The following is a 13,525-nucleotide window of genomic DNA, read 5'->3' on the forward strand; positions in this document are numbered from 1 at the left end:
CATCACACACTCCCAGGACAGGTACAGCACGGGGTTAGATACAGAGTAAAGCTCCCTCTACACTGTCCCCATCAAACACTCCCAGGACAGGTACAGCACGGGGTTAGATACAGAGTAAAGCTCCCTCTCCACTGTCCCCATCAAACACTCCCAGGACAGGTACAGCACGGGGTTAGATACAGAGTAAAGCTCCCTCTCCACTGTCCCCATCAAACACTCCCAGGACAGGTACAACACGGGGTTAGATACAGAGTAAAGCTCCCTCCACACTGTCCCCATCAAACACACCCAGGACAGGTACAGCACGGGGTTAGATACAGAGTAAAGCTCCCTCCACACTGTCCCCATCAAACACTCCCAGGACAGGTACAGTGCGGGGTTAGATACAGAGTAAAGCTCCCTCCACACTGTCCCCATCAAACACTCCCAGGACAGGTACAGCACGGGGTTAGATACAGAGTAAAGCTCCCTCCACACTGTCCCCATCAAACACACCCAGGACAGGTACAGCACGGGGTTAGATACAGAGTAAAGCTCCCTCCACACTGTCCCCATCAAACACTCCCAGGACAGGTACGGCACGGGGTTAGATACAGAGTAAAGCTCCCTCTCCACTGTCCCCATCAAACACTCCCAGGACAGGTACAACACGGGGTTAGATACAGAGTAAAGCTCCCTCCACACTGTCCCCATCAAACACTCCCAGGACAGGTACAGTGCGGGGTTAGATACAGAGTAAAGCTCCCTCCACACTGTCCCCATCAAACACTCCCAGGACAGGTACAGCACGGGGTTAGATACAGAGTAAAGCTCCCTCTACCCTTCCCCATCAAACACTCCCAGGACAGGTACAGCACGGGGTTAGATACAGAGTAAAGCTCCCTCTACACTGTCCCCATCAAACACTCCCAGGACAGGTACAGCACGGGGTTAGATACAGAGTAAAGCTCCCTCGACACTGTCCCCATCAAACACTCCCAGGACAGGTACAGCACGGGGTTAGATACAGAGTAAAGCTCCCTCGACACTGTCCCCATCAAACACTCCCAGGACAGGTACAGCACGGGGTTAGATACAGAGTAAAGCTCCCTCGACACTGTCCCCATCAAACACTCCCAGGACAGGTACAGCACGGGGTTAGATACAGAGTAAAGCTCCCTCTACACTGTCCCCATCAAACACTCCCAGGACAGGTACAGCACGGGGTTAGATACAGAGTAAAGCTCCCTCTGCACTGTCCCCAACAAACACTCCCAGGACAGGTACAGCACGGGGTTAGATACAGAGTAAAGCTCCCTCTGCACTGCCCCCATCAAACACTCCAGGACAGGTACAGCACGGGGTTAGATACAGAGTAAAGCTCCCTCTACACTGTCCCCATCAAACACTCCCAGGACAGTTACAGCACGGGGTTAGATACAGAGTAAAGCTCCCTCTACACTGTCCCCATCAAACACTCCCAGGACAGGGACAGCACGGGGTTAGATACAGAGTAAAGCTCCCTCTACACTGTCCCCATCAAACACTCCCAGGACAGGTACAGCACGGGGTTAGATACAGAGTAAAGCTCCCTCCACACTGTCCCCATCAAACACTCCCAGGACAGGTACAGCTCGGGGTTAGATACAGAGTAAAGCTCCCTCTACACTGTCCCTTGGAAACTTGTCCATTATTCCTGTACAAAGAATACAAAGAACAGTAGAGGAGGAACAGGCCCTTCGGCCCTCGAAGCCTGCGCCGCCCATGATGCCTGTCTGAACTAAAACCTTGTACACTTCCAGGCTCCGATTCCCTCTACACCCCCACATTGATGTAATCATCAAGATGCCTCTGAAACGTTGCTATTGTCCCTGTTTCCACCACCTCCCCTGGCAGGGCGTTCCAGGCACCCACTACCCTTTGTGTAAAAAACCTTGCCTCGCTTTTCTCCTCTCACTTTCCCCCTCGCATCTTAATCCTATGTCTGCTCGTAATTGGCTTTCCCACCCTTGGAAAAAACTTCTGACTATCCACTGTGTCCATGCAAATCATAATTTTGTAGACCTCTATCAGGTCGCCCCTCAACCTCCTTCGTTCCAGTGAGAACAAACCAAGTTTATTCAACCGCTCCTCATAGCTAATGCCCTCCATACCAGGCAACATTCTGGTAAATCTCTTCTGCACCCTCTCTAAAGCCTCCACGTCCTTCTGGTAGTGTGGCGACCAGAATTGTACGCAATATTCTTCATGTGGCCTAACCAGGGTTCTATACAGCTGCAACATGACTTGCTAATTTTTATACTGATGAAGCCAAGCATGCCATATGCCTTCTTGACTTCCCTATCCACCTGCGTTGCCACTTTCAGTGGTCTATGGACCTGGACACCCAGATCTGATCTATGGACACTGCCTGTCAATACTCCGAATGGTTCTGCCACTTACTATATAATTCCCACCTGTATTAGACCTTCCAAAATGCATTGCCTCACATTTGTCCGGATTAAACTCCATCTGCCATCTCTCCGCCCAAGTCTCCAAACAATCTAAATCCTGCTGTATCCTCTGAGAGCCCTCATCGCTATCCGCAATTCCACCAACCTTTGTGACGTCTGCAAACTTACTAATCAGACAAGTTACATTTTCCTCCAAATTATTTATATATACTGCGAACAACAGAGGTCCCACCACTGATCCCTGTGGAACACCACTAGTCACAGCCCTCCAATCAGAAAAGCACCCTTCCATTGCTACCCTCTGTCTTCTATGACCGAGACGTTCTGTATCCACCTTGCCAGCTCACCCCTGATCCCGTGTGACTTCACCTTTTGTACCAGTCTACCATGAGGGACCTTGTTAAAGGCGTTACTGAAGTCCATATAGACAACATCCACCGCCCATCCTTCATCAATCATCTTATTCACTTCCTCAAAAAACTCGATCAAGTTAGTGAGACACAACCTCCCCTTCACAAAACTAGGTTGTCTAGCGCTAATAACTCCATTTATTTCCAATTTTTCATAAACAAATTCCAATTAAGAGGCAATTTAGCAGTGCCAATCCACTCATCCTGCACATCTTTGGGTTGTGGGGGTAGGACCCACGCAGATATGGGGAGAGCGTGCAAATTTCACACGGCCAGTGGCCTGGGACTGGGATCAAACCCGGGTCCTCGGCACTGTGAGGCAGCAGTGCTAACCAGAGGAAGCTTCTCTCCAATCAGTGGGGTTGAATTTTGTTTTTTAAATTTAGAGTACCCAATTCATTTTTTCCAATTAAGGGGCAATTTAGCGTGGCCAATCCACCGACCCTGCACATCTTTGTGGGGTGAGACCCACACAGACACGGGGAGAACGTGCAAACTCCACACGGACAGTGACCCAGAGCCGGGATCGAACCTGGATCCTTGGCGCCGTGAGGCAGCAGTGCTAACCACTGCGCCACCGTTCCGCAAGCCCTAGTGGGGTTGAATTTGACCCACAATGCAACAGTGAAAGACCAGGATGTGCGCATTGCCCTCACTCACTTGCATGTTAACATTGACTTCCTGCTGGTTACTCACTTGCTGGATGAGAGAGCTTCCAAACGTTCAAACCAAGGCCACAGCAAGTAGTCAATCATCGTCACAGAGTCGCCGCCCAAGAAACGAGTCTTCATCCTGGCATGTTTCTGTAACAAAGCAGTGGTCAGGGCGGAGAAGGTGAGCGTACTACTCCAGAACTATGCACGCATGGGGAATTCAAATTTCAGATGGGCAGTAAATTGTTAATTCCACCACTGCTTCCATCCAGCCATGGCCCAAACGACTAGTGTTCCTCATGGTTGGAAGCTGCAGGACGTGAGTCAGTTACTGCGACTGCAGAGCACGAGGTGCCCATTCCAATTTCCTGTGCTGAGCCGTGGAGGCTAAGGGGAGATTTGATAGAAATATCCGAGATTATGACAGGTTTGGATTAGGTAGATGAGGAGAAGCTATTCCCATTGGCTGAAGTTTTAAGGATCAGGGGACACGGATTAAAATTGTTGGGCAGGAAATGCAGGGGTAAAGACCGAAAACTCACTGCCTACCAGGGTCGTGGAAACGGAGATGATCAATTTCAAAAGGAAATTGGATGGGCAATTGGGGGGAATAAAGCTGCAGTGATACAGGGACTGAGCAGAGGAGCTGACGGATTAGCTCTACAGAGAGCTGGCAGGGATACGAAAGGCTGAAAGGTCTTCTTTTCTACTGTAAGTGACTAAATGTGTGGAATTCTCCCATCTTGAGACCGAGTGTGCTGGTGTGTGGCTACGGCAGCACCTTCCCCACCGGCTAGAACAGCAGGATCCCAGAATCTGCGCTTGGAATCTCATCACAGGCGGGTCCTCTTCTGAGTCAGTGATTCATTCACCTGTCATCAACTGACGGGTTTGAAAGTCCCTGACGCCATATTTAAACATCACCCGCGGGCTGGGTTCTCCGCCGGCGGGATTCTCTGCCCGCAGCCCGGGGGTTTCCCGACGGCGTGGGGCGGCCCCACAATGAGAAACCCCATTGACCGGCCGGCGTAACGGAGACTCCCGCTGGCGGGGTGAAACAGGAATGTGGCGGGGCGGAGACTCCAGCCCCCTGATCTCTCCCTCCAGCCAAAGGTCTTCACTAGACTGTGCAGGATGCCAGCAACCCAGAGCGGAAACCTATTCCCCGATTCAACAACCTCCCTCCTCAGCTCGTCAACTGTGAGATGCCCATGTCCCACTTGGTCATCTCCATCATGTCTGGAGTCTTTGGACATCTCCTTCTCCGAACCGCGTGCGGCTGGATTCTCCGTCTTTTGGGACTGTGTCCCCACGCCAGGAAATCTGGCAGCAACAGGCCGCAGGTTGACAGCCTTGCTGGGGGCCGGCAGGCAGCTATCGTGGAGCTCGCAGATCCAGCAGCCGATACGACACTTCAGAGGCATGCGCACAGCGGTGGCCTCCAGCGATCGCGCCGTGCTCCATGGCAGACTCAGACCGCGGACCTGGACCGCGGAAATAGTGCCCCCAATCGGCCGCTCGCCCGACCCGGACCGACCCGCACAAAACAAAAACAGTCCCGAATGAGGCCCCCCCCCCGACCCCCGTCCGGCCCTCCCCCCCCCCCGACTGTGGCGGCCCCAGACTGTGTCTGCAACCGTCACGTGGGAATCACAGACGGTGGGTCCACGCCATCAGGAATTCGGCCGGTCGGGGATGGAGAATAGTCGGGTGGGCCTCAGGCAATGGCCTCAGGTGGGGGGTACTCGGCGCAGCGTACTCCCCGAGTACACCGTTTTTCGGGGGGGGGGGGGGGAGAATCGCGGAACTTGCGGCGGTCCCGATTTCGGCGTTGGGGTGCAGAGAATCCAACCCCTGCTATCTCTTTGACCCCTTGTTTGTGAGCTTTTCGTGCAGCCGTGTCGGGGTCCAGCTGCCCTCCCCCCGGACCCTTGTTGCTGTGGCTGTCTGAGTGCCTCAGCACAGGGGGAAGGAGACCCCACCCCCAGGCGCGATGCTAACCCAGATGCTGACACGCGAGGGCCCAGGGGTTCAGTAGCATGGTGTTGTCCATGATGGCCAGCTGGGTGTGGCGATGGACGCAGGTCTGCCCCGCCATCGTGGGGAGCGGCGCATCAGGAGCGGTGCAGCTCTGTGGCAGGAAGTTGTTGCACTCACACCAGAATCTGTTGTGAACTGACGACCGCCTTGTGCAGCCACTCTTTAGCAATCGAGTTTTGACCAACGTAAATTCCCGCTGGCAAATCACGCGAATCCTGGGTCTGACGGAATTCCAGTGGCAACCGTTTTAATCAGCATCGCAGAGATGCAAATGACTGGAAATTGGATTCATGCCACCAGCCAGTGAGAAGAGCGACCCACCATTGACCCTCCATTGACCTGCTGTTGACCCTCCATTGACGCTCCATTGGCCCTCCATTGACCCTTCATTGACCCTCCATTGACCCTCCATTGACCCTTCATTGACCCTCCATTGACCCTCCATTGACCCTTCATTGACGCTCCATTGACCCTTCATTGACCCTCCATTGGCCCTCCATTGGCCCTCCATTGACCCTCCATTGACCCTCCATTGACCCTCCATTGGCCCTCCATTGGCGCTCCATTGACCCTTCATTGATGCTCCAATGACCCTCCAATGACCCTCCATTGACCCTCCATTGACCCTCCATTGACCCTTCATTGACGCTCCATTGACCCTTCATTGACGCTCCATTGACCCTTCATTGATGCTCCATTGACCCTCCATTGACCCTCCATTGACCCTTCACTGACGCTCCATTGGCCCTCCATTGGCCCTCCATTGACCCTTCATTGACGCTCCATTGGCCCTCCATTGACCCTCCAATGACCCTCCATTGACCCTCCATTGACCCTCCATTGGCCCTCCATTGACCCTTCATTGACCCGCTGTTGGGGGATTTGCAAAATGATTTTACCAAATAGCCAGGTCCTCCACTTTGCCAGGCACCAAACCCACCGTGGGCAGGATCGGAAGATTCCGGACTATGTCTTGATGAAAAGCTGTCAATAAAAACTGACTGTAAAAGTTTCTATAGGTATGTGAAGAGAAAAAGATTGATATAAACGAATGTAGGCCCCTTACAGTCAGAAACGGGGGAATTCATAACTGGGAACAAAGAAATGGCTGAGGAACTAAATTCGGACTTTGCTTCTGTCTTCACAAAGGAAGATGTGAATAATGTACCGGAAGTTCTGAGAAGCACAAGTTTCAGTGAGGAGCTGAAGGAAATTAGTATTAGTAATGAAATAGTTCTGGGGAAATTAATGGGATTGAAGGCAGACAAATCTCCAGGGCCAGATAATCTTCATCCCAGAGTACTTAAGGAGGTCGCTTTAAGTGCAATGGGAGCATCGGTGTGGTCCCCGATCAGGGGTAACCACCGGTTTGCCCCGGGGAAGATGGACGGGGGGTTCCAGAGCTGGCATCGGGCGGGGATTGGAAGAATGGGGGACCTGTTCATCGACGGGACGTTTGCAAGCCTAGGGGCACTGGAGGAGAAGTTTGAGTTACCCCCGGGAAATGCCTTTAGATATATGCAGGTGAGGGCTTTTGTGAGGCGACAGGTGAGGGAATTCCCGTTGCTCCCGGCACAAGAAGTTCAAGATAGGGTGATCGCGGGTGTATGGGTCGGGGAGGGCAAGGTGTCGGAAATACACCAGGAGTTGAAAGAAGAGGGGGAAGCGCTGGTAGAAGAGTTGAAGGGTAAATGGGAGGAGGAGCTGGGGGTGGAGATCGAGGAAGGTCTGTGGGCTGATGCCCTAGGTAGGGTTAATTCCTCCTCCTCGTGTGCCAGGCTCAGCCTGATACAATTTAAGGTGGTCCACAGAGCGCACTTGACGGGGGGCGAGGTTGAGTAGGTTCTTTGGGGTGGAGGACAGATGTGGAAGGTGCTCAGGGAGCCTGGCGAACCATGTCCATATGTTTTGGTCATGCCCGGCACTGGAGGGGTTCTGGAGAGGAGTGGCGGGAGCAATATCCCAGGTGGTGAAAGTCCGGGTCAAGCCAAGCTGGGGGCTAGCAATATTTGGAGTAGTGGACGAACCGGGAGTGCAGGAGGCGAAAGAGGCCCTTTGCGTCCCTAGTAGCCCGGCGAAGGATCTTGCTAATGTGGAAGGAGGCGAAGCCCCCCAGCGTGGATAAATGATATGGCTGGGTTCATAAAGTTGGAGAGGATTAAGTTCGCCTTGAGAGGGTCGGCGCAGGGGTTCTACAGGCGGTGGCAACCGTTCCTAGACTATCTCGCGGAGCGTTAGAGGAAGGTTGGTCAGCAGCAGCAGCAACCTTGGGGGGGGGGGGGGGGATGGAGGGGGCATCCTGGGAGGTGGGAGGAGGGGGGTGGGAAAGGGGGGACTGCCTGGGATGAGCAAGAGATAACATGAAGGGTGGGGGAAACTGGCACGTACGGGTGAGGGCCAGTGTACAAAGCTGTGTAGATATATCATTTTGCCATGTATATATCTTGCTCTGCGCGATTTCGTTTTTTTTTTGTTACGAGGGGGGGGGCGGTTATTGTTTGTAAGGGAGAACAATTGTGTTAAAAAACTTTAATAAATATTTTTTTTTTTTTTAAAAGGAGGTGGCTTTAGAAATAGTAGATCCATTGGTGGTCATTTACCAAAATTGTTTGGACTCTGAAATGGTTCCTACAGACTGGAGAGTAGCGAATGTAACCCCGCTATTCAAAAAGGGAGGTAGAGAGAAAACAAGGAACTATAGACCAGTGAGCCTAACGTCGGAAGTAGGGAAGTTGCTGGAGTCCATTATCAAGGTTTCACAGCACAGCATTTGGAAAGCAGGGGTGTAATCAGACAGAGTCAGCGTGGATTTATGAAAGGAAAATCGTGTTTGACAAATCTACTGGAATTCTTTGAAGATGTAACTCGTAGAGTTGACCAGGGAGACCCGGTGGATGCGGTTTATTTAGACTTTCAGAAGATAAGGGCTCACATAGCAGATTGCTATGTAAAGTTAAAACGCATTACTGATTAGTAAGTTTGCAGACGACACAAAGGTTGGTGGAATTGCGGATAGCGATGAGGACTGTCAGAGGATACAGCAGGATTTAGATTGTCTGGAGACTTGGGCGGAGAGATGGCAGATGGAGTTTAATCCGGACAAATGTGAGGTAATGCATTTTGGAAGGTCTAATGCAGGTAGGGAATATACAGTGAATGGTAGAACCCTCAAGAGTATTGAAAGTCAAAGAGATCTAGGAGTACAGGTCCACAGGTCATTGAAAGGGGCAACACAGGTGGAGAAGGTAGTCAAGAAGGCATACGGCATGCTTGCCTTCATTGGCCGGGGCATTGAGTATAAGAATTGGCAAGTCATGTTGCAGCTGTATACAACCTTAGTTAGGCCACACTTGGAGTATAGTGTTCAATTCTGGTCGCCACACTACCAGAAGGATGTGGAGGCTTTAGAGAGGGTGCAGAAGAGATTTACCAGAATGTTGCCTGGTATGGAGGGCATAAGCTATGAGGAGCGATTGAATAAACTCAGTTTGTTCTCACTGGAACGAAGGAGGTTGAGGGGCGACCTGATGGAGGTATACAAAATTATGAGGGGCATAGACAGAGTGGATAGTCAGAGGCTTTTCCCCAGGGTAGAGGGGTCAATTACTAGGGGGCATAGGTTTAAGGTGAGAGGGGCAAGGTTTAGAGTAGATGTACGAGGCAAGTTTTTTACGCAGAGGGTAGTGGGTGCCTGGAACTCACTACCGGAGGAGGTAGTGGAAGCAGGGACGATAGGGACATTTAAGGGGCATCTTGACAAATATATGAATAGGATGGGATTAGAGGGATACGGACCCAGGAAGTGTAGAAGATTGTAGTTTAGTCGGGCAGTATGGTCGGCACGGGCTTGGAGGGCCGAAGGGCCTGTTCCTGTGCTGTACATTTCTTTGTTCTTTGTTCTTTGCATGGGTAGTGTCTTGAGATGGATAGAAAGCTGGTTGGCAGACAGGAAGCAATACATTGGAATAAATGGGTCTTTTTCTGATTGTCAGGCAGTGACTAGTGGGGTACGGCAGGGATCTGTGCTGGGACCCCAACTGTTCACATTATATGTTAATGATTTGGACGAGGGAAGTAATTATATCTCCAAATTTGCAGATGATACAAAGTTGGTTGGGAGGGTGAGCTGTGAGGAGGATGCAGAGAAGCTTCAGCGGGATTGGGACAGGCTGAGTGAGTGGGCACATGCATGGCAGATGCAGAATAATGTGGATAAATGTGAGGTTATCCATTTAGTTGCAAAAATACGAAAGCAGATTATTATTTGAATGGGTGTAAGTTGAGAGAGGCGGATACTCAGCGAGACCTTGGTGTCCTCGTGCATCAGTCACTGAAAGTAAGCTCGCAGGTACAGCCGGCAGTGAAGAAAGCAAAAGGTATGTTGGCCTTCAGAGCGAGAGGATTTGAGTATAGGAATAGGGATGTTTTACTGCAATTGTATCGGGCATTGGTGAGGCCACACCTGGGGTATTGTGGGCAGTTTTGGTGTCCTTATCTGGGGAAGGATGTTCTCGCTATGGAGGGAGAGCAGCGAGGGTTTACCAGGCTGATTCCTGGGATGGCGGGACTGTCAGATGAGGAGAGACTAAGTGGGTTAGGATTATATTCATTGAAGTTCAGAAGAGTGAAAGGGGATCTCATAGAAACTTACAAAATTCTAACAGGATTAGACAGGGTAGATTCAGAAAGAATGTTCCCGATGGTGGGGGAGCCCAGAACTAGGGGTTATAGTTTGAGGATAAGGGGTAAATCTTTTAGGACTGAGGTGAGGAGAAATGTCTTCACCCAGAGAGCGGTGAATCTGTGGAATTCGCTCCCACAGAAAGTAATTGAGGCCAAAACGCTGTGTAATTTCAAGATGGAATTAAATACAGCTCTTGGGGTAAAGGGATGAAGGGATATAAATAAATAAATAATCTTTATTGTCACAAGTATATGGGGGGGGGATGGTGGAACCAGGGTATTGAACTTGACGATCAGCCATGATCATAATGAATGTCCGAGCAGGCTCGATGGGCCGAATGGTCGAGCAGGCTCGATGGGCTGAATGGCTGAACCGGCTCAATGGGCTGAATGGCCGAGCAGGCTCAATGGGCTGAATGGCCGAGCAGGCTCGATGGGCCGAATGTCCGAGCAGGCTCGATGGGCCGAATGTCCGAGCAGGCTCGATGGGCCGAATGTCCGAGCAGGCTCGATGGGCCGAATGTCCGAGCAGGCTCGATGGGCCGAATGTCCGAGCAGGCTCGATGGGCCGAATGTCCGAACAGGCTCGATGAGCCGAATGTCCGAGCAGGCTTGATGGGCCGAATGGCCGAGCAGGCTCGATGGGCCGAATGTCCGAGCAGGCTCGATGGGCCGAATGGCCGAGCAGGCTCGATGGGCTGAATGGCCGAACCGGCTCGATGGGCCGAATGTCCGAGCAGGCTCGATGGGCCGAATGTCCGAGCAGGCTCGATGGGCCGAATGTCCGAGCAGGCTCGATGGGCCGAATGGCCGAGCAGGCTCGATGGGCCCAACGGCCGAGCAGGCTCGATGGGCCGAATGTCCGAGCAGGCTCGATGGGCCGAATGGCCGAGCAGGCTCGATGGGCCGAATTGCCTTCTCCTTCCTCTATTTTCTCTGAATTATCGAATTGCTGCCTGTGGCATCTTGTGACCAAATGTTCTGTTTTTTGTTGCAGTACAACTTAAAAAGTGTTCCTTGTTAGTAAGTCACTTTGGGATGTCCTGACATGAAAGGCTCTATATAAATGCAAGTCTGTTTTGTTATCTATAATTCTATTCTATACATCAGCCGATCAGTCGGGAGGTTTGGTTTTGTCTCTGACCTCAACAGTTTGTTCGGACTGCCGTCAAACCGAGAGCCTGTGGGTCTGTTCCGTGAGGTGAGAGGAACATTAGCAATCTCACAGCAATACTCCGAGACTCAGAGTTTCCTGCTGCGTTTCCACACTATCACAATCCAATATCTGCTCAGTTCCTGCTCCCCAGACCATCAGCCAAACCTCCTTCACTCTGTTTCACCAATTCTCCCTTTACCTGTTCAAAGTTGATGAGCTGATCCTGGAGGTCCTCCTCCAGTTTAGTCGTATCCATGGATTTTTGCTTATCCACTGAAATCCTGTACATGGATCCAGTCACCTGGTCACAGAAAGAATGGAGTCAGAAAGAGACAGCAGCAGAAAGCTGACCGACTACATCAGGTAACTGAAGATAACGCTGAGCATCATACATTGGACACTTCATATACACTCATTCACCAGCACTGTTCAAACCCAAAATAACAATAAATGTATGGAGCAGGCTGGCACGAAGATTCCAGGCAGGATTCTACATTTCCCGACCCCAATTTCGTAATCAGTGATCGGGCGGAGAATCCCTGTTAACGATGGAATCGGCGACAGCGCCTGTTTTTGCAAACTCCGCCCCCTCCACAACAGCATCATCGCGCCGCACGGCGTTGGGGACGGCCTCAGGACGTCACCCGAAGGTCCTCCCCGATGCTCTGCCCCCGATGGGCCGGGTTCCCGACCGCGCGGGGGACGTGGGCTGGGGGGGGAACTGGTGGGGTGGCCAGGGGGTGGCGAGGGACTACCCAGGGGGGCATCATCTGGCAGGTCGGGTCCATGCACGGCCGGTTGTGCAGTCTAGAGGAACCTGCAATCACAAAATGTCAACATGGAGGCAGAGCAAGTAATTAAGAAAATGGAATCTTGGCCTTTATTATAAGGGGGTTAAAGTATAACAGGAAGGAATTCTTGCTGTAGCGATACAGGGCAATGATGGGATTACACCGAGGAAAGAGTTTTCATTGCCTGACTTAAGGAGAGAGATACTTGCATTGGGAGCAATTCAGAGATCGGCTGGTCTGATTCCTGCGATAAAGGGTTTGTCTGAAACGTTGAGCAGGTTGGGCCGATTCTCATTCAACTTGAGAAGATTGAGAGATGATCTTGTTGGGACAATATTCCGAGGATGCTTAGTGGGATGGATGCGGAGAGGATGTTATCTCTCCTGTGGGACTCCAGAGCGGGATTTGTTTCCCTCAGAGAGTTGTTAGTGTTTGGAATTCCCCCTCCCCAGAAGACAGTGGAGGTTGGGTCAATGAATATATTCAACACTGAGTTAGATAGATTTTTGATTGACAAGAAAGTTAACAGTTATGAAGGCGATACTGGAAAATGTTCTGGTGACAGTCAGATCAACCCTGAGCTTATTGAATGGTGGGTCAGTATTGAGGGGCTGAGCGGCCTACACTTGCTCCCATTTCTGATGTACTTATGTTCAAAGGGCCACCAAAAAGTTGAAGGTAAGGGAAAAAATAGAATATAAAAGTAAACCAGCCAAAATATAAAAACAGATTGTAAGAACTTTTACAAACGTATAAAAAGGAAGAGAGTAGCTAAATTGGTCCTTTAGAAACAGAGACAGGAAATCAGAGATTTGTGTGATGAAGGACCATCTGTGTTTATGGGTGACTTTAATCTGCATATAGATTGGGTGGGTCAGATTAGTCACAGAACAATAGAGGAGGAATTTCTGGAGCGAATACGGGATGGTTTCCTGGAACCAATACAATGAGGAACCAACCAGGGACCAAGCCATCTTGGACTGGGTATCGTGCAATAAGACTATAAGACAAAGGAGCAGAATTAGGCCACTCGGCCCATCCAGTCTGCTCCGTCATTCAATCATGGCTGATATTTTTCTCATCCGTATTCTCCTGCCTTCTCCCCATAATTCCTGATCCCCGTATTAATCAATGAGAAAGGATTAGTTGGTAATCTAATTGTGAGAGGACCCTTGGGGTGAGTGACCATAATATGGTAGAATTCTGTATCAAGGTGGATAGTGAGGTAGTTGATTCTGAGACCAGGGTAATAAAAGTCACTATGAGGCATGAGCTGGCTATGACGGACTGGGGAACATTGCTGAAAGGAAGGACAGAGGACAGTTGTTCATCCCTATTTGGTGCAAGAGTGGAAAGGGAG

General features: G+C 51.0%; 1 protein-coding gene across 1 annotated transcript in view; it reads right to left on the minus strand.

Annotated features, from left to right (window-relative positions):
- Positions 1-13,525, minus strand: part of LOC140393372 (glutathione S-transferase omega-1-like) — a 45,667-nt gene that overhangs the window by 11,944 nt on the left and 20,198 nt on the right. The window contains exons 4-5 of the mRNA XM_072479756.1: positions 11,574-11,675; positions 3,539-3,645 (exon numbers count right to left, since the gene is read on the minus strand). Of these exons, the coding sequence (XP_072335857.1) occupies positions 3,539-3,645; positions 11,574-11,675 (209 nt within the window). The remainder of the gene's footprint in view (positions 1-3,538; positions 3,646-11,573; positions 11,676-13,525) is intronic.

The sequence above is a fragment of the Scyliorhinus torazame genome, chromosome 16, assembly GCF_047496885.1.
Source record: "Scyliorhinus torazame isolate Kashiwa2021f chromosome 16, sScyTor2.1, whole genome shotgun sequence".
Lineage (NCBI taxonomy): Eukaryota > Metazoa > Chordata > Chondrichthyes > Carcharhiniformes > Scyliorhinidae > Scyliorhinus > Scyliorhinus torazame.